Genomic DNA, 21,284 nt, shown 5'->3' on the forward strand with positions numbered 1-21,284 from the left:
TTTGATTTGGCCAGGTGTTAAGATAATTATACCAAACTGCTGGAAAGAACCAGGACTGGGAACATCCCAAATAGTTCATTTTGACAACGATAAACGGATTCAAGATGGGATTCTGATTTATAACATTTACACTTGAAACATTTATCATAAATAGATATCAGATATACAGCTATTACTGAAAAGAGTCCGGCAGCATGTATATGATGTCTGTGTGCTCTGGTTTGATACACTCTGACAAGCTAGGTTGCAATTTATGCTGCAAAATGCATAAATTATACACAAATAAAGCACGGTGAGAACCTATCTCAACACACTGGAGAGATTTGAAATGGTCATACCTCAAGGATAATAATGTGTGTTATTCTGCGGCACATATTAGTGTCAACGGTCAGCTACAGAGCTGATTTATGTGCTTGTCTTATCGGCCTAAGCAGCCCCGTGAAAAACACTTGGTTAGCCGTTATGTTACCATGGCTATTGTGCTACTTTAAAGTGGTGCTTGAAACAGAGTTATAGGTGTAGCTAAATCATCATATTATCAAGAAACAAAATGAATCACTTTCTAATACAGCACATTGCTCTACGTATGCTTTCAGAGTTTCCACAGAAGAGATGAAGGCGGTGGTTCAGCTCAGGAGCCACAGAGCAGAGATTAACTTCAAATGAACAAATAAATACACCAATATTTGTCCAAATAATAATAGAACACTAAAAATGTTAAGCTTATGAGAGAAATGAGAAGAAAAAAAAAAGAAGTCTTTCTGCAGTTTTATCTGTGCTTCTATCATGATGAAAGAAAGCAAAGTTAACGTCTAACTTGATCTTGTCTTAGCATTCCACAAACTGCTGATTTTAACTGTGTAAACTGTTGTATGCTGTAGCCAACAATCAGCAGGAAAGCAACAGTAAAGCAGCATGCTTAAATAACACAGACACACGGTGTGGAGACATGAAAGAGAAAAAATTCAAAGAAATTAGAACATGTTGTATGAGCTCTGACCAAATTCGACCGGCGACTGCTGATCTTTGTTCCATTTCAGGTGCGCTGCAGCAGCCAAAAACAATGTACGTGACAATACAGAGCTGTGTATGGCCCCTGTTTGAAGGTTAAAAACAAGAGGTGCACCTTTTTGTTTTGTTTTGTTGAAGATACCTCACTCAGGCAGTGTGTTTTTTGCAGTGTCTTTTTCTTTTGTGTTTCTATGCACCCACCGGATAAGAGCTAATGTTAGTTTAACACAAACCATTAACACCATGAACTGTATAAGCGCACTACTTTGCCTCCTGCTGTTTTCTGTTCAGATCATGGTAACTACAGTTGGTAAAGTCATATCGCTCAGGGTATCAAGCAACAGTTCCAATAATGAGGAAACAAATGCTAATTAGTTTCTTTTTTTTTCAACTCAAGACTCTCCTGCAAAAACGAGGCTGCCACAGCAGCGAGCAAAACGCTTTACTCTTATTGGAAACAATGACAAAACGCCGCCCAGGCTGCTAGAAAGCACTCTGTCAGATCTGGGCTTAAGAAGGTATAGAGCCGGTGTTTTCTTTGGGCCTTTATCTTCTGCTGATGCCTGACCCCAGATCTGTGGCTACAGGCTGGATGCTGGACGCCTATAACCGACCACCTGCTTGATGTATAACAACTACAGCAGCAGTGTATTCTAATAAAGCAGTTCCTTTAACAGGAAGCACAGCAGTGAAACGGTAATGATGCCAAATGCTCAGCACAGCTCCATCCTTTTAAAAGTTTACCCATGGTGCAGTGCTGGACTCAGTATATCAACCATGTCAGAATCCTTCTCACATTATCTGTTCAACACTGACTCAAAAACATCAAAGACAAATGTCAATCGGATTGATTTAACTTGGGAGTAATAACCTGGATGTTTTTAATCACAGCCACTGATCTCTAATAATCACACTGATGATCGGTGAGGTGAACATGCCGTCACCAAAGAGAAGACCACACATGTTTCATAATTGTTTTTCTTGACTCCGTTCCAAAAGAACAAGCTCCATATGAAAACTTCTCAAACAGGCTGGGGGCTCCCTGCAGTCGGAGCGTCGGCAACACATTCCTGTAGCGTCTCTGCGGCTCCTGCCCACACGGCGCCACCTGTGGCGAGCACCACGCCTCGCTCCCTTCGCATGCTCACACACAAATTCAGCTTTATTCTCTCCCTCGGTTAGCCACCCACACTCTATCACGAGGGACCGGTGCGTGGTTGCACCGTTTTGTGTGTGTGTGTGTGTGTGTGTGTGCTGTTTTCTGCTGGGACTTTTCTGTGTGTGTGTGTGTGTGTGGTTGCCGGCGCTGTGCACAGTGTGTATGTGTGTGGAGAGGAGCTAATGCATTCGACCTGCTTTAGGCTTCCTCAGCGCTCCCTTATGGAGGCGGGTTGGAAAGCCCTTAGTTTAGCACCAATGTGGTCCGTCCGGCTCGCGAGGAGAGACTCGGCGCTCACATTCATCTTCCTCAACCGCAGCCGGCTGCCAGCGAACTGGAGAAAAAAAGTGCAAGTCAGGGGGGTTTATGAGTATTTCCTCCTTCTTCTTTCCCCATGCCGTCATTTTTTTGGACCGTCTGGTCTTTTGTTATTTCTTTACCCCTCCATCACAAGCAGTGTGTGTCAGGCAGCACTGAGTAGGCCGTGATCAATGTTGTGAAATGATGTATATTAACGCTGTCCTGGCATTTTCAGAACTGACTGGACCGGTGGAGGCAGTGCAGTTAAAGCTCAAAAGGAAAACAAGTTTCAAGTCCTATTTCCCTTGCTGTCAGTTTATTACACACACACACACACACACACACACACACACACACACACACACACACACACACACACACACGTACACAAACACACGCACACACATCTATCATTGGTCTTCTGCCATCAGGACTATTAACAAAATGTGGTTGTCCAGCTGCTCTGAGGGTTAGGGTAAGCAGCTGGGTGTGCAGTTTTAAAAAATATGTTGGGACATTTTACTGACTAAATTAAACTTGTCAGTGCTCTCTGGTGGATGAACTATGTGACAAAGAACTTGTGTTATTATGTATGGGACTGTGGCATTGGACCATGTAGTCATCCCTTAAAGAAATTGCAATTAAAAAAATAATAAATAACGTTGAAACCTTACATGTTAGAGGTTGATTGATAATGGATGTTAAGGGGCCAATATAATAACATTAGCCAAAAGACCATTATCACCACTTCAGTTGCGCGGCCCTTTACATTGTTAAATGTCACCCCTACAATATAATAATAATATAATGTTTATTTATATTCCAGCGGTAAGGAGGATCTTAAAGTGTGCAATTTCATTTCATGAATGGATAGCTACGTGGCTGGATTATTTGGATTTTATTCATTGGAAAGATCGGTAAGTAAGTTAATGTAACAGATGCATGGTTACGTTTCCTCCCTGTCTGTTTGTATTAGATTGAGAACAAAGAGCTGAAAGTGTTGCATTATATATTCGAAAAGATCACTTTTGTGGGGTGAAATAAACTGTAAACAGGTCAGATATGATTTGAAAACTACTCTTCAGCTTTCCACAAAATCAGCTGATTACCAATCCAACCACTTAACCCATTATTTCCTATTCACTTCAATTAATCGGTAGATGTATAAATATACTGTCACACTGTACATGTTAGTCACCAATGCTCACTGATTGTGTCAGTGCTGAAAACACACACATAGGAGTTGTAGCGCTGTTGCTGGTAGCAACTTTAATAAATAATAAGTCATTTATTTAGTTCAAATGATTTAGGCACCGTTCAGCAGCTGAGAGTTCGAGAAGCACCACTATCTCAGCTGAAGAATGATACCAAATAGTTTGATTTGAATCACTGAATAGAACCTGATCAATTAAAGACAGAATGGATTAAACAATTACACAACATAGATAGACATTGTTACCATGACACAGACAGAGCTATGTAGATATACATGTATGTGTACCTATATGCATAATAAATGAATGTATAACATTCATCTCAACATTTCAGCACTCATCAGTGTCATGTGTGAGACACAAGAACGAGGCGGGGGGGGACATCTCTCCCCCCCTCTGTTGTCCTGTGCTGGGGTTGAGATAAGGTTATATGGCAGGAAACTAAGAGAACTGCAGACAGAGTTAGCTATCATGAAGTTAACTATCCATAACTTTATAAACTCAGATGTTTTAATACAGATTATAAGATATAAGAACTTACTATGACCAGAACTAAAATATCAAGTAAAGGTTTCTTTAACTTGTTTATTACAATTGGATGCTCTTCTTTGTCCTCAGGAATGTGAATGCTCATAAAACCCAGAAAGGTGTGGTCATAAAACATGACCGCAAGAGTTACCCCAAGTCTTATCTTCAGATAGTCCAGGCACAGGGGAGAAACCACTTAGTGAGAGCGGTTCCTGAAGGAAGTTGATAGGTTTAGATTTTCTCATTGACACTTAGATTTATAATGTCACAGTGGATGTCCGCTACAGAGTTGTTATCGGTGCTTCTCGCCTGGAACTGACACAACATCCTCCCATGACAGAGACTTTACAACATGCACACACACACACACACAGTGGTGTATAGTAACGAAGTAGAAATACTTCGTTACTGTACTTAAGTCGTTTTTTTGGATATCTGTACTTTACTTTACTATTTACATTTCTGTTGACTTTCACTTTTACTTCACTACATTTTGCAAAGAAAACTGATACTTTGACTCCGATACATTTCCCCTGAAACCTTCGTTGCTCGCTACAAAATCAAATCTATCTTTAGAAAAAAAATGAATCATGAGACCAACGTCGGGGACTGTGGTGGAACACAGACTGCAAGCAGGTTCAGTCTATCACTGGACTGGTGCCCTTAAGAAACACATAAGCCATATGTTAATAAAAGCATGCACCTCATTATGGTGGGTTTGTTTAGTGGATTTAAAGCCAGACTGAATTTGCTCTATCTCCCGAAAAGTGATATATTTCAGAGCATATGACTAAAATGCTGACAAAGTTTATATATTTATATTGTTTTACGGAGCATTTCATGTTTTCATGCCTCTCAATCACTGGCATCATCCAATATTGTTCATACAGGTGTACAAGGGTCACGTTTATAAGCACATTTCTGACACTGCCGCCTGCTGCTGCACCTTGAACAACCACAACTCCTACTTAAGTGTTAAACTTTTGGTAAAATATGCAACATCCTATCAGTACGCCCTGTGGCCCAGACTGTCTACTAACATGTGTGTAACAGAAATTGTAAAACGCGAGTCAACCGGAACGTTTTGCAGCACACCAGCAGTTGTCTAGAGATGGTTCGCTCTGTTAGCCCGGTTAATGAAGCTGAATAGACAACGATTAGTGTCAAACTGTATGCTGACTTGGTTCAACTGAAGTCAGGTATATCCATGGATGAACTTCACACGTTTAATTTATGACAGCATCAAATGTGTCAAGTAGCGGAACAAGACTGGAGAGCGAGTCCCTCTCTCCACAGCGTTCAGGCAGCCTCCCACTGCAGATACACAGCGGCAAATAACCGCTGCTGTAGAGTGTTTATGGCTGCTTATGTATGCCCACACTGCATCGTAGACAATACAGAATTAAAGCATATGGTCAAAGTGCTGGATACCACTACAATGTGCATTTTAAGCATAAGCTGCATTTCAGGAATTATCAACAGCTTTACAATGGAACAATACATTTACACTGAAGACATTTGAGATTGTTTGTTATTTTGTTTTCTTATTGACAGTACAGCAGTATTTAACTGCCTTAAACGCTAACGTAAGAATTATGCCCAATGAAGCAACGTTTAAATTTGTTAATATGAATGCTAAAAATGTATTCTTTATTATTATTAGACTATTATTTTTGTTTGTCCTGCTGTATCAAAAGCTTACGGTTGCTGCACCCACGGAGCAGTGCCTTTTTCCACAAAATCTAAATGTTTAATCACTTGCTATGAATGGTTATCTCCTTGGTGTAAGTGTCTCTGACCAAAAGTCAAGTTTAACTTGAACAGATGATTGACAACTGGACCAGTGTACCTGCATACAAATTCAGGCCAAAGGAAGCTGTGTTTTTTGACCACGGTTGGAGAGCTTTTGAAACGGGCCAGACATTGTCAGTGTTTCATGGTGTATTCAGTCTGGAAATTCAAACTACTGAAATATTCAGATACTTCATTGGGATAAAGTATATTACATGCACCTTTACATCTATGACTAATTTGGGGCTTTTCAAATGTCCAACACAAATATGTAAAGAACATGTAAATTCCATCCAGACCCAGGCCCCGTCCAGCACTGTTGGTTTAAAACTTGGGATGTCATTTTTTATTTTTTTTGCGTGACTCTGCTAACAACTGATCCTTCTCTCTTTGTGCAGAGTGCTTTTAGTCTGTGACATTTTGTCCTTGCTTTGTGATTTTCAGAGCTTTATTAAATATTTCACACATTGACTGCAAAGCAAGACGTGAGAGTGCATGATGTGAAACCAAGGTCACCCACCCAGATGGTCCCACGGCTTTGTGGGTAGGCTGCATCTGTCCCCCCCTTCACCTTCACTTCACTTTGCTGGTCATCTCCGGCGCTTTCTCAAAGCTATCACAAACGTGTCTCTTTTGTTCAGATTGAGTCATGTGCTCTCTCATCTCCCCGCATCTCTCTCATCCGTCCTTTAATCACTCACTGCCTCCCCTGCTGTCCACCAACGGCTAACAAATGAGTGCTTGCCTGCTCCGTGCCACACCACATTTCGTGACACAAATCACACCCGTCCACACACGTGCACAAGCCCACATCGGAGGTCTACCAAAATGGATTCTACAGCCAATATCTCTGGAATGAAGCTTCCGACAGCCAATCATTTTTTCCACCAAAACCTTTAACTTTGACCATTTGAATGTCAGAATATTCCAAAAATAGCCCTGAAAATCACCAGTCCTCATCATCTTAAAGGTTAAAGATTTCTCAGTGTTCACACAGTGAGCCTTGGACGCATAGAAACTCCTACTCAACTGCAATCACCATATTTAGGCAGAATTATTTCTATTATATTTCTGACATTTCCATGAAGCTGCTTTTTGCAAATCTTTTGTGATGAAATTAATTTTCTAGGATATTTGTTTTTATTTCCTCCTTGCTATTCAGGGACACTGAAACTCCTAATTGAAACCAGAGTGGTATTGATGAAAACAGCAACAAAACACTTGATGTATCCATTCATCCCTTCAAACTTGATCAAAAGGTCATATAGAATCAGTGTAGGTTAAGCGTGTCCTATTGATCATCCGATTGACACAGGGGAACGGATAATCAAGCTGTACCATATCTGTCATACCAGAGGTCGACCCCGTTCAACAGGCAACATCGGATTTTGTATTACTAATAGAAGGGAAAAATTGAGCACATCAATCTGAAGGTCAATACATTAATCTAACCGTTCACCCCATATGCACACAGGGCCTGCCCTTATGGGGGTGGAATAAATAATTAAAGGCGAGACACTAATACTGCCATTGCATCTTCGTACATTGTCAGTTAGTAATTTCTTCAACAATAAACTTATTACCAGTGATTCAATTATTTTGACTAATCAGCACCATGCCTACTTGGAGCTGAAAAAAAACGATTCTGCAAAACCCTGGTTTATGTGACAAAACAAAACAAAATTCACAGATGCAGCGATACCAGTATTGGTCCGTGGTACAATAATGTGCTCATTTACCCGTAACACTACTCCAATACAACTGTACCCAAAACCACTGCATTAGTGCTACTTTAGTCTCCACCGCATCAATTAGTTTAGCTGCGCGGTTGGCCTGGCATGCTCTGTCAGGGTTTATGACAGGGTATGGCCAAAACCAGTGCATTAGTGAGTATCCAGTCAAGAGAGAGCATGTGTGTGATGATGAGTAAGAAGTCAGCATTAACGATATAGCTGTGAACATAGCGGTGCAGTACATTTTATTTGTTGGTGAATACATTCTACAACTCCCCAAGACCTAAGCCAAGTGTTGTGTTTTACTAGTTAACTGCTGATTAAAAGACAAGTCTGTAGGATTTAGGGGGATATATTGAACCTTCATATCTACATAGGGCCCTGTTTCTACAGTAGTCAGTGACAGACAAACCAAACACTGGCTTTAGAGAGAGACGTTCAGGTTTTACCTGAGGGCCACCGTAGGCCTCTGCCACAATCGGAAAGGGAGGGGTGAGCGGAGGGGTATTCAGTTGGATGCAATTTGCCACATCACCACTAAGTGTCACTCCATTTTACGCACTGCTCATTTGAATTGAGGGGGGCTCACTTAAGGGGGGCTGACATTGAAGGCGGACCAGCTTTCCTCCTTTAATTGACAAGCCGCTCCTCTGAGTTTAACTCATTTTTAACATGTCTTTTAACTGTTTAACTCAGGCCAAAATGATTAGTGTCATTTACAGGTAATTATCAAACTGTTCTGTGTTAATTTGTTAATGTTAACATGTCAGCAAAATAATCGTGTTATATATTTAATTTATTACAGTCCCTGAAATGGTATTATTTAGTACTCATATCCGTCCTTGGTATCGGCAAGTACGCAAATCTAAGTATATGTACTTGTACTCGGTCTTACAAAACTTTTAACTGGGTATTCCTACTTCTTTTTGTGAAATATCAATTCATCCTTTTTGTAATATCTTTGTATGATGTGCATGGTATGGTTAATGATATTATGGTTGATATGAGTACTTTGTTAATTTGAGGTCTGTGATGGGATCTTGACTTTTCAGGGTCATGTCCATCAGCCATTCCGACTTCAACACCCTCAACCACCCATCTCACCACATAAAAAGCACAATACTTCCTGCAGTGCCACTGAACACTGGCACTGAATGAACATCTTGATGAGCTGATCATTCAATACAGACTTATAACTTGGAATGCTGGGCCGAGAAATTGGCTAAAATTATATCAGGCTGCGTAAAACAAAGTGCCAATCCACTTGTGAAAAAAAAGCTTTCAAATTCTGCACATACTGGTTTTGATATAAAGTTTGTATTCAAAACTTATTTCTGCCCTCTCACTGATAAGCTACTTGGACAAAGTAAATTGGCTTTTTAAGTTGCATTTCCATTAAGTTTTTATGCTTTGGGTACACAGGACCATAATGGAAGAGGTTGAGCACAAGGCAAATCTCCCACACTGCCTGTAAGAAGACAAAGTCCACGTCTAGCCCCCAATAGTTGGACACGAGGAGAGCTAGAGACCTGACAGCAGGTCTGGCCCCTCCGTCTGCTGCTGGGCGGGACCCTCTGTCCCTCTGCAGAGAAGGAGTGTAAGACAGACTGTAATCTATGAACTCTTCGGTCACTGAAGGTGCTGAGACCAAATGGGTCCAGCTGCGCATTACCTGACCCGAGCAACAACTATCTATCCTCATCAAACCCGGTCCACCCGAGACAACTCCCCCCTCTCCACTCTCCTTTATTCTACTCCCCCCACTCTGTCTCCCTCATCTCTGTATCGTTTCCCCCTCCACTCATCACTCACATACCACAACCCCATCTTTTCCTCTCATCACTGCACAGCGGGCCATAACTGCCCGGCTCCCCCCAACCTATTTCCACAGAGGATCCATTATGTCTCCCCATCCTCTTTTTTTATCTTCATCCACCAATTCAATCCGCCAGTCGCCCATCCAGCCATATATTCAGTGACTGCTTGCATCTTCCATTTGAGCTCATCACAGGGTTGCTTGTTCACTCTGAACCTAGGATTTTTATCATAGAGACGCTTTGCCCTTGTGGGTTGAGGCAAACAAAGGGAATGAAAAGCTATAATATGTCCTTCTCTTTCCATCTCTACACAAGCCAACAGTGGATGGTATATTCCTTTTTTTATTTCTTGCACCTTGAGGCACAAACAGCCCACACCCCACTGTTGAGCACCGTAAGTGGGATTACATAAGCGCCATAACTAGCGGAGAGGAGGCTGGGAGCGGCGAGGGGATATTAGCCGCTCTGGAGACTGGAGGAGGATAAGGCAGGAGATACCCACAGCAACATCTCCTCTGCATGGTTGGCTTCCCACGACTGGCTCAGTGTCAGCCCACTATCAGCCCGGGGAAGGAGAGATGGGGAGGCAGCGATGGTGGCTCAGAAGAGGAGAAGGAAGACTGAGAGAACGAGACCACAGGCTGATCTGGGGACACGACTGAGAGAGGCAGAGGAAGGAGGGAGAGTTTGATGGTGGAAAGGTTAGGGGGAGGAAAGGGGAGCCGAGAAATGTTCCACTCCCTTTGGCCATAGTCCTGACGAAGCCAGGATAGAGATGTCAGGCAACATCCTGTCTGCCGAGGAGAAAGGGGAGAGCCGGGATCAAGCAGCAGACAATTAGACCTCAAGCCACAGGCCCTTCTTCCATCTCCTTTCTGCCTCTCCCCTTCTCCCTTCCTGTTTTGTCTCTCGTTACATTAGCACCCTCCCTCCTGCTCTGAGCATCCCCAGAGCTATCCAATATCAGCACTCGATTCTCCTCTATTTCCACAGGCTTCCCGGAGGCCGATTGTGTGTCCCTCTCTGGACCGCGGAGGAATGGAAGATGGTGCCGACCTTGCAAGGTCAGAGAGCTCGCTTCCATCAGATGAAACCCTAAACCTTCCATTTGCTTCCCTCTGCCCCCCCTTCTCTCCCCTACTTCAGCCAAATCACTCCACTTGCTTTCCAGCCAATGTCACACAATTATCCTCACTTTCCACAAATCATACACATTTTCACCGGCTTGATTGCTACTGAAGATGCCATTTGTCTGTCATCTTGCTGAGAGCATACTAAACGCCAAGGGTGACCTTCTGAGGTCAGACTAAACAAAAAGTAAATCTATTTTTCCCATCGTCTCTTGAAAGCAAGGCTTGTCTTTCCTTATTGTTTTACAGAAAAGCAGAGATAATTGTCAATCTCAGCACTTGAATGCTTTTGGAAACGGTGCAGTTTATGTTTGTAGTTCCCTTGGGAAATAATATTTTACAAGTCAACTTTTTTTTTCAGATAGATGTTGGTAAAAGCTTCCCTACTCACCATTTAGCTCTGCATTTTTTCCACTCTCTTTCACGCTGGGTAAACAGTTCTCAAGGTAAACTCCATTGTGATAACAGCTATCCCCCTCGCTGAGCTGCGGCGGCGGCTCCCAGCACAAACATGGAGTCTGCATGATGCCACAGGGCCTGCTGGACGTGCTGGAGGTCAGACAGTCCTCCAGCCACTGGCACAGCATCTGACAGGCCGCCATGCTGGGATTGCGCTTCCCCACCACCAGGTACTCAGTTTTGAAATCCCCATCACCATCCGAAATGGCCTTTCCCACCCGAGGAAGTCCCTTCCTCATTTGGAGGAACTGCTTCCCGGCCTCCAGGAAGGCCACCGGGGCAGAGGTGTCGCACAGCCTTACCACCTCGTCGAAGCTCTCCATGCCTAGGTAGGTGCGCGTGGTCTCCAGGAATGATTCATACTGGAAGGTGCGGAGCTGTGACGGCAGGCAGTCCTCGGTGGGTTTGGTGACCTTGATGAAGATAGTGTAGCGCCGCGGATCGGGGTTCTGTAGGGTCCAGGAGCAAGGCATGTTGGGGAACACCGATGATGACAGGAAGAAGCCAAAAAAGCGGCTCTGGACCAAGGTGGAGCAGGAATCAGACTCTGGGCCCGAGGGGGCTGCGTGGCAACAGCCCTCCATCAGCAGCAGAGGGGCGAAATACAAGAGTAGCGCTGGGAGAGGCCACCGTGATCGGCCAGGATTCCAAGGGACGACGCTTGTCATTGTGTGCAAATGAAGGGAAGGAGAAGGTACCATAGGAGCTGGCTGTTTTCTGGCTTTGGAAGACTTAACTTCCAGCAGTGTGGTGCAAAGGAAGAGGCGAGGGAGAAGTAGAGGGATGAGGATAAGAACGTGGTGGAGGAGGAGGGGGAGGAAGGTTTCTCTCAAAGATCCAGCGATCGGCCCATGGCTGCATCAGTCGACCCTCGAGAACCTGTGGAATGGAAGAGACAAAATGTGAATTAGACTTCATATCGCATCAGACAATGGAACGGAATTACACAGATTCTATTTATCTCCACAATGAGAATTCAATCTATCGGCTGTTATTGTTTGCTCTGTAAACTGAGAGTGACTGCAGTGACTCGGGCCCTGGAGAACAACGACAAGTTGCACAGAAGCAGATGGAGGGAGGGAGCCAGTGGTTTAGTTAAGTCTTTTTTCATTGCACAAGTTCAGATTGGTCTTTTCCTGAGAGACATCAGCGTTCCTCACATGTCTGCTCCCATATTTCATCTGCCAGCTCATTAATTTATCCAATTATAAGGCTATTAATTACAAAAGGCAACACCTGCAGCCATTCATTACTCCACTTTATCAAGGACGAGACCCAGACAGCAATGCCTTGATCAATAGTCAACAATTAACTGATCTTCATAAGATGTTAGCAGTTTATTTCTCTTTCAGGAACATTTCTTCTATTACACATCTCTTTGACATTATATGTAGGGCTGCTTCCCCTTAATTAGCTTTGCTGTTTTAAGTTGTTATTATCAATGTGTTTTTATTGAAAAGCTATGACGTGGAAAATAGTTAGTCAGAGTGGTAAACACTATCATTCTGATACATACTCTTAGTTTTCTCCTGTAGTGAAAATTGTTTTCAGCCGAGTGCGCTGATTGATTTGAAATGAGTGCTTTTAGTGACATTGTGGTGGGTTGTTGAAGTTATTGTATGAGAAACAAAAGGTGCTTAAATCTGTCAGCAGAATGTTAAGTGCAGGTTTACAATGAAAAGGAATAGAATATTAAGAAAATATTAAGTAATGTCACATTCAATTATACACAACAGCTACATTGATGGTTTAAGTTTTTGGAAAGTGATAAAAATTTGTTAGATTATTTGAAAATACTCCAAATACCATGTTTTTTATTTAATTTAAAGCGACATTGATCAATCAATAATTCCAAACGAAAGTATGAGGCGGAATCCACAGAGGCCTATAAAAATCCATCATCCTTGCAGCACTCTATAAGAGTCAAATATGAGGGCTCGTAATGTGGCAGAGTGGTGGCCCCGTCTACCCAGTACATCACCCAAGGTAGCCAACAAATATTAAGATTGCACGACATAGTGAGTCGACCACTTACCAAAACTAAATTAAATCATTTTTCAAATAGCACCAAGGATGTAAGTCATTGATTTCATGAAGACCTTGGGCTTTGTTCCAAAAAAATGAGCTGTCTTTAAGCCAGTTCTGCGGGGCTAAATCAACCACAAAGATTAGGTCAACCTGACCTGAAATTCAAATGACAACAAGGCAGATGTGGCAGAAACTTTGACAACAGACACCAGTGGATCCCTGTCTAGTTCCTTAAATATACATCCCAGATGGAGTTAGAATGATGGGCACAAGGACACCAGCATAGTGAAGCCTCCCACTGATCAATCACAATGATCTATAGGCCTGACAGAAACAGTGTGTTTCTGAGTCAAAGATAATTAGTCACAAACAGTAAAAACACCAACAAGTCAACAAGCTCAGCTTTTTTTTCCTTTATTGATAACAAGTTAATTTAGGATGCGACCTAAAACCGCTCAAAAACTTCTAGTATCTCAAATAAGAAAATAAAAAGCTATGTTTTTTATTTGGGAAACATTTAAAGCATTTATATGGTTTTGGTGTCGCAGCATACAGTCTGCATTGTCCCCAAAATCTTCTTCATGCAGATTAACCACGTGGAAAAATTGGAAGATTACACCACTTGAACCTTAATAGATCCACTAGACCATAGGAAAAGTATAATTTGGACTAAGGAAATGCGTTGTGTCCCAATTAAAGACTGTATGTGGACATAGTCACCCTGTCATCACCCATTGGTGTGTAGACTACATCTTTGAAGTCTAGAGTTTGATATTTTGGCCATCTCCCACTTGTTTTGATCATCTTGGCTAAAGTTCTAAGACAAAACCACTGACAACTCCCAGACCTGACAACCTGTCAATCACTGTGTAGCCCCGCTCTAAAGCATACCCTGCCTTATGGTCTATTTGACTGTAAATGGACCATCATTTACTAAATGAACATCATGCTGTATTGAAGAAGACTTCAAACCAGAGATTGAGACCATACACTAAAATAATACATCAAGAGAGAAGTAGAGTCATTTTCTCCTAGACTTCTACACAACCAGAGGAGTCGCCCCCTGCTGGCCATTAGAAAGAATGCAAGTTTAAGGCACTTCCTCACTGGTGTCACTTCTCAGACCAGGGCGGGGAGCACAATGGCAACAATCTGAACACAAATTTAGCAAGACTGTGATGTGTGTCTGCTATTGAATTGATATGGCTGAACATGTCTACCTCCGATAGGAGCTAACCTGTCTCCAAAGTGCATCCAGCTCTGCAGTTATCTCTTTCTAGGGGGAATGCGGTTAAAATCTTGGGAACACCTCCTTTGTGAGGCTGAAATAACCCCAGGTTCAATTCTGGGGTGTAAATTCTCAAAAAGCCCACGCTATGGCAAAGAACCTGTATCCAATATCACTCACCACCAAAAGGGCTTCTCTTCAGGTACAGTAATTCATCCTGTCTCATTGTATCTCAGTCCGCCTCACGTCTCATTCTGCCTCGTCCTGTTTCAGCCTCGCTCATCTTGGCAGCTCTCTTCAATTTACCCCGCACCAAAAAGTGTCAAGGGAAAACTACCTCGGCCTCTTTCACCAGACAGGCCTGACAGTAATGAAATGAATAGAGCTTTAACAGAGGATAAAGAGCCGCTCTTTATTGACAGCTCTGCCTCATTTATCTCCAGACACGCCACACCCTCCTCCTCCTCCTCCTCCTAACCTGTCGAGAGGGAGTCTGATCACCCAACATGCGGCGCTCTATTGGAGCTTCCTGTTCGTCTCAAGCCTCCCCTTATTACTAACACCGTGCACTGCCACCCACCTCCTACCCTGTAACACACACACACACACACACACACACACACACACACACACACACACACACACACACACACACACACACACACACACACACAGAGACCCCCATCGCCCTCCATCGATCTATCGTGTTTCAGATGCGAACAGATGGAGCTATTAACGCTCTTTCATACTCTGCAGCAGAGGAGAATAGGATATGGCAGTGAAAGAAGAGATTTGAGCCAGAGCTGCACAGTGGCAGTCTGCTGCGTGAAATCCGACCTGAAGATTATACTTGATGTTCCCTGTCAATTAATCAATCTGACTCTTTGAATCTCTGCTGCTACATGTTGTATTATGTTGTTTGAAAGGCTATCAGGAGCAGAGGGCTGCAGGATCTTAGCTCACAAAATCACAGCGTACACAGGTGATTCTAGGCTCTTCTAGCTGGAGCACGTAATCAAGCAGGGGTGGCACTGAGCGTGGCATACATGAATCCATGTTCTTAAATACATTACCATATATTTGAATCCACACCTTTAAGTTCCTAGTATGGGTCGCATCCTAGTTAGGATAACCTTGATGACATCGTTAGGGTTATTTACTGACAATTGACACAGAAGACAGGCTGAATCGTCCTGCCAATGAGGAGTAAACTGAAGGTGCTCAAATATGTTGATTGTCCCTTTGAATAATGCTTAAAGCCAAAATATGTCTTTATGTACACTGCAATTGCAGTGTAGAAATGCCAATGGTTGCACTAACTATAAAGCAGGGAATCTTTGCCTTGGCCTATCTCGAAAACTATCCATCCCATCTCCTTCACCTTTGACAAGTGTATTGAGTGTAAGGGTGTGCAATGTCAAAGTTGGTGCGATATGGAAACGTGACAGCCAATATAAATAAACTTTTAATAAAAGATACTACGCCGCTCTGTGCAGCAGAGGGGGCGGGCTTCAGTCCAGCAGACTGAGTCCAGCTCTTAGCTCTTGGATGCTTGATAGACTAACATAACAAACAAACTCATCTTTACTTCCCTGGAGTCAACGAGTGGTTCTCTACAACTTTGCTCTTCCAAGAAATCAGCCAGTTCTGAACAGCTATCTCGGGAGCCAAACAATCGATGGCTCTAGTATTAACAATGGATGTAAGGACTAAGAGTATGTGGTGAGTCCACAGAGATAGATATATACATCATATAACTATGTAGTTCCCTTCAGCACTAGAGAGCTTTTTTTTAACCTCTTTTGGTTCATTGGTTTGATTTTCCAGCACACAAACCCCCCCAATCAAACCTGGTTACTGGCAGGAGCAGCTGTTCTCAGAGAAAAATATCTTATAAAGCCGCTGTGTACACTAAGTACCCGGCACAAAGTTAGCATGCTGGCGCCAGATAGTTTCTCAGGGGTTGATGGAGACCAAAACAGAGCTAAAAGGAGATTGGACCTTCAAGTGGCCAGAAACACTCCAAAGCAATCCAATGTTGCTCTGTGTGTGCTGTTTGTGTGACGAAGCAACTGCTTGGTAAAAAATGACACAAGGTGTTAGTATGCCGTATGCCCCCATGTGGAAAAAAATGATTGCGCCTTTAAGGGATCTCCAGTGCTCTTTGAAGTTATTTTTGTCATTATGCTGTTACTCCAACCAAATCTGACCAATCAAATCATTTAATTCAGTTATCTTAGAGATGTATACAAAGTGACTGTGTTTATAATTAATTGATCAGATAAACAGGTAGTTTTCATATATCTGACGGAGCTGCAGCATGTAACGGGCTGCCTGTGCACATTTATATTCAGAGTGAGGAAGTTCTTCACTGGGTGGAAATTTTAGTATTCTGTAGCAGTGGAATTATTCATTCCTTTCAGCCTGTGGCTGGAACAGCAAGCAATTATAAGAACAAAGGTGTTGCATTAGCCAGCAGCCTAGAAGCATGGATCCATGTAAACACAGCCAACAGGCTGGCTCCGTGAGCGAGTCAGAACAATGGCCCAATCACAGAGAAGCAACAGTCCCTCAGACAGAGATGTAGAGGGAGAGAGAGATGGAGATGGAGACAAAGAAAGCACTGATGAGAAAATGATAGAGTCACACGGAGCATCACTTCTCACATCGGCAGCAGAGGGATTACAGGCTGATTAGCAGAGTAACACGGGGACCCGCTGCCACACTCTGCCGTATTAAACTACAAGGCACAAAGCCACGGGGCTGCTAGACGCAGACGGATTTCCTCTTCTCTGAAGTACAAATTGCGTAAAATTGCCCCCCTGCGTCATCAAAATTCTTTCACAGGTAAAAATCATTTGGTAGAGACATCGGTGAAGGCGGTTTGTGGTGTTGGTCGTGAAGGTGCTCGGTCCGTGCATGTGATGCTCGGATGAGCAATCACAAACACAGGAGGAGGAACGGGAAAAGAGGGAGTAACGGAAGAGGGTCACCTGTTTGTTTAAAGTCAGTTATGTTCCAGTATATCACTAGAATCCATTATTATTCTCTACAAGATGTACAAACAATACTAAGGTTAGAATGTGGCAGAAGATACACAAACAAATTAAAGAACTATCGACTGTGTTAACAACATAAACCTTCATCATCTAAGATACTGCAGTGTTACCAGCCATAGCCAACCACTATGCATACTGTAAACCTTTTTTTTTATATAGCAGTGTGCAGATGATTACTATAAGTATTTTGCAGCAAAAGGGTCTTATTTCTGCATAGAGATGTTGATTCCTTATCAAATTTTGAAAATCATGATCATTGTTTCTTGTTGCATTATTACTGAAGACACAACGACTGAGCTAATGGACATTCATCTAAAGACATCTAGTTGCTGTGGTGAACTGAACCCCACAGGTTGTTTGCACACGCAGCTAATTTCTACCCATGTTTACGCTCATTGTTAGGAGGCTACCTCTTGTGACCGTAGTAATTACGGCGGGAGCAAAGGAGGAAGTCAGGTGATGAAGTATAAAGAACAACAAAGCAGTTAGGCTGGACAGCTGTTTGTGTCCCGTGTAAAACTGATTGTCAACGTGGAGTTATTTTAAAGGTACTGTGAGGAACTTTTAAATGTTTTAAAGTCTCAATGTAACACCAATGCCTCTATATGACTTTAATAAGAAAACAGCGAGGAAATTCACTTTATAGTTATTCTTAATGTTTGTCATTCGTGCCATTCTGACAAAAGAATCCACAGGGGCCGCCAAAATAAATGAAATTTTAATTCCTCGTAATAAGTTGTTACGTAGATTTACTTAAGGAACATACATTAAAAACCTAAACCATGACCTTTTCCTAAACAATTAACCAAATGACGAAAGATTCAAAGTTAACCACTTGATTTAAACTGTGTGTTGAAGGACTGCCACCAGCAGGGGTGCTGTTTTTGGATACGCTCCTATGAGTTGTATTAGAGGTTTGGAACATACTACATCTGGTCAATTGAACAGCAGCTGCTGTGTCCCTTTCAACCTTCTGCTGAATCAGCTTTGTCAATCTTGACGGATAAAAATGACCCAAATGCTGACAGGACAGATAGACTTATTGAGTGGATTTTTTAATGAAAGAATGATCTTATAATCTGAGAGTCCAAAGAGCAGTCAGGTAACGAGCTAAACTCCATGGGATAACAAAGGATGAACGGACAAAGAACAAAAGAGCTGAGGTGGAAACATAGTGACTGACTAGTGAAGTGAGAACAGCTGAGCAGGAGGTGAGTGCAGAACAGGTGAGGTGATCAGGGCAGAGCAGACAATCAAAAAGGGCACGGAAACTCACAAGAAACAGGACGTATATCCAAACATGACAAATGAGGAGTGAACTTAAAAATAAAACAGAAAGGGACTAAACAAAACCCAAGACCATGGCACACATAGCACACAAACACAATAAGTAATTCCATCTTAAATCAATGGGATGCTTTTACATTTGTTGGTAAAGTTGTGTCAAATGTAATTGGTGTTAAACCAAATTTAGTAGTGTTCTCTAAAGATATTTGTTGGCATTTTGCCTCTTTAAATAGTAACAACGTAGAGGCCTGTAGAAAACCTGAGCAGACAGAACAAGACAGAGATGTGGTGAGCAATAAAGCACCCTGGCTAGAGTCAAGCTGAGGATGTTGTTGTTGTATGGACAGCCTGACAAATGCATCCTCATATAGGTTCTGTATTTGTATTATTATTTGTTTTTCAAAAGAAAAATCTATTTTTCACAAAACTAGATGTTATCAAGGGTCAAAATGTTTCTCTCTGAAAGCTAGACAAATGTATGCAATTTTAGAGTGGAACGTTTTATTTTAAAAACAACAAAAAAATAGTAGTCATAGTTTGACAATTTTCCAACAGTGCCATAACATCTTTTGAGTAATGACCTTGCTATAGAACAAACAAATCATAAATAAATCACTAAGTGATAAATGAGCAAACAAGAAACATTTCAGCCATCTTTTAAACCAATTAAAGACAGTAGCTGTTACAGCAAAAGAAAACAACAATATTGTAAACATGTGTTCAGTAAGTCCAACCTGCCAATGGAACACTAAATATGTTCATTTAATAGAAGCTTCAGAGATATAAGAAGGAGCGAGTGTTTGCTAAATATAGACTGTGGTCCAACAGTCCAAAAAATCAAACCTATGTCTCATTGAACCATTTTCATTCACTCTGATGGAAGACGTCACTAGGTTAACAAAGATGTGAAGGAATGTTCGTAAGGACTTAGGAAAAGACAACCGTGGTGCTGAGAGAATCTCGCACAACGGCTGACGGATATTATTAGTGTTTTCTTTTTAAGCAACATTATTCATAACACATAGAGAATGAGTATAGTGACAAACTCAATGCTGTACAATTCAGGTTAGGATTCCTGTCCAAAACAGAATCACACTCCCTAAGACGGATTTTCACCTTATGCATAATATTCAATCAAAGCCTGTCAGCTGATGTTACTGACGGTGGAGATTATGAGACAATGGGCACATGCACTGTATCTCATACAACAGCACATTAAAAAACACAGCGCTCTTTAAGTCCTATCAAAAACTGAGGGGTATGAACACTCACATGAAGATATCTTTCCTGTAATCTTCAAAGGGACTTTTCAGGCTATTCCTTCAGTTAATCAGTAGCAGTTTATTGTTTGCACTCATAATATTTCATGCACTATATTAAGTATTGGTTAATTATTACAAAATGATTTGCTCACCTTTAAGATATATCTATAGATATTCCATAAATACATGGAATGTGTTAAACTTTGTCAATGGGTAATAATTGGTTTGGAAACTGTCTATAAACATTATTTGGATGGTTATTATAAAAAAATTACCAATTATTATAATAGTTTGTAAAATGGTTAAAAGTTATTTGTAAAGCATCTTAAACATTATTTAGATAGTTAAAACGTTGTCAATTGGTTTCTGGTTTGTCTACCTATGTAATGTTGATAATGTTTTACAAACAATTAAATTACAACTTTACAAATGATTTGGTTATCATTAACAAATACCTCTTATAGTATATCAACTTGTATAACGGGTGCAACAATAAAGGGTTAATAGATAGTTTTCTAATGTCATCAGAATGTAATTGTTATCGTCTCTCTTTGGCTATGATATAGTTTATGAATAATTATTTCATATTACACAAGCAAATGATAAAATAACATAGCATTACTGATAATAAGTCAACATTATTAATTATCATTTTTTGCTTGTTAACAGTAAAATAACTATTAACTTAAGTTTAATGAATGCTAAATTGATTATTAATGATGTTTATTATGAAGTGTAATTCCTCTTGCATAACAATTGTCTTCCACCCATTTTCCTCCTCGTCCAGAAAACACGAGTGGAGTCGTGGACTGACCTGAGCGAGGAGGGTTAATGGAGGAACAAGCTGGAGGAATCACAGCAGGCTCTCCTCTCCACAAACTGCTGCTGTGTCTCTACAGCTGCACCCCGATGGCTGCAACAACAAAACCCGCTACGTCTTGCAAGGCTCCAAAATTAAACAGATAATCATCTGTCTCTGCTGATGAATGTGTTTACCGCGGTAAATGTCAAAGCCTCTCTAATAGGCAGAGGGAAGACAAAACACACACACACACACACACACACAAACTTGCTCACCATTTTTCGAATACAAGTTTCATTACACGTCCCACAGAGCTCAATGGGAAGTCTCAGAGTGAAAGTGGGGAATGTTTCATTGATGAGAACGGACTCAGAATACAGTACTAAACAGTAAAGGACTGTAAATGAAGCCATGCACAGTTCAAAATGCACATTCTGTTTCATGCCAAAGTTGCTTCTGTGGAAACAGAGCCCATA

At 41.7% G+C, this 21,284-nt stretch overlaps 1 protein-coding gene across 1 annotated transcript in view; it reads right to left on the reverse strand.

The window, feature by feature from the left end:
- Positions 1–11,810, reverse strand: part of adgrb1a (adhesion G protein-coupled receptor B1a) — a 110,588-nt gene extending 98,778 nt beyond the window's left edge. Inside the window, exon 1 of the mRNA XM_054621129.1 lies at positions 11,075–11,810. Within this exon, the coding sequence (XP_054477104.1) occupies positions 11,075–11,810 (736 nt within the window). The remainder of the gene's footprint in view (positions 1–11,074) is intronic.
- Between the last annotated feature and the right edge of the window lie 9,474 nt (positions 11,811–21,284).

Source organism: Anoplopoma fimbria, chromosome 20 (assembly GCF_027596085.1).
Source record: "Anoplopoma fimbria isolate UVic2021 breed Golden Eagle Sablefish chromosome 20, Afim_UVic_2022, whole genome shotgun sequence".
In the NCBI taxonomy this organism is placed as follows: domain Eukaryota; kingdom Metazoa; phylum Chordata; class Actinopteri; order Perciformes; family Anoplopomatidae; genus Anoplopoma; species Anoplopoma fimbria.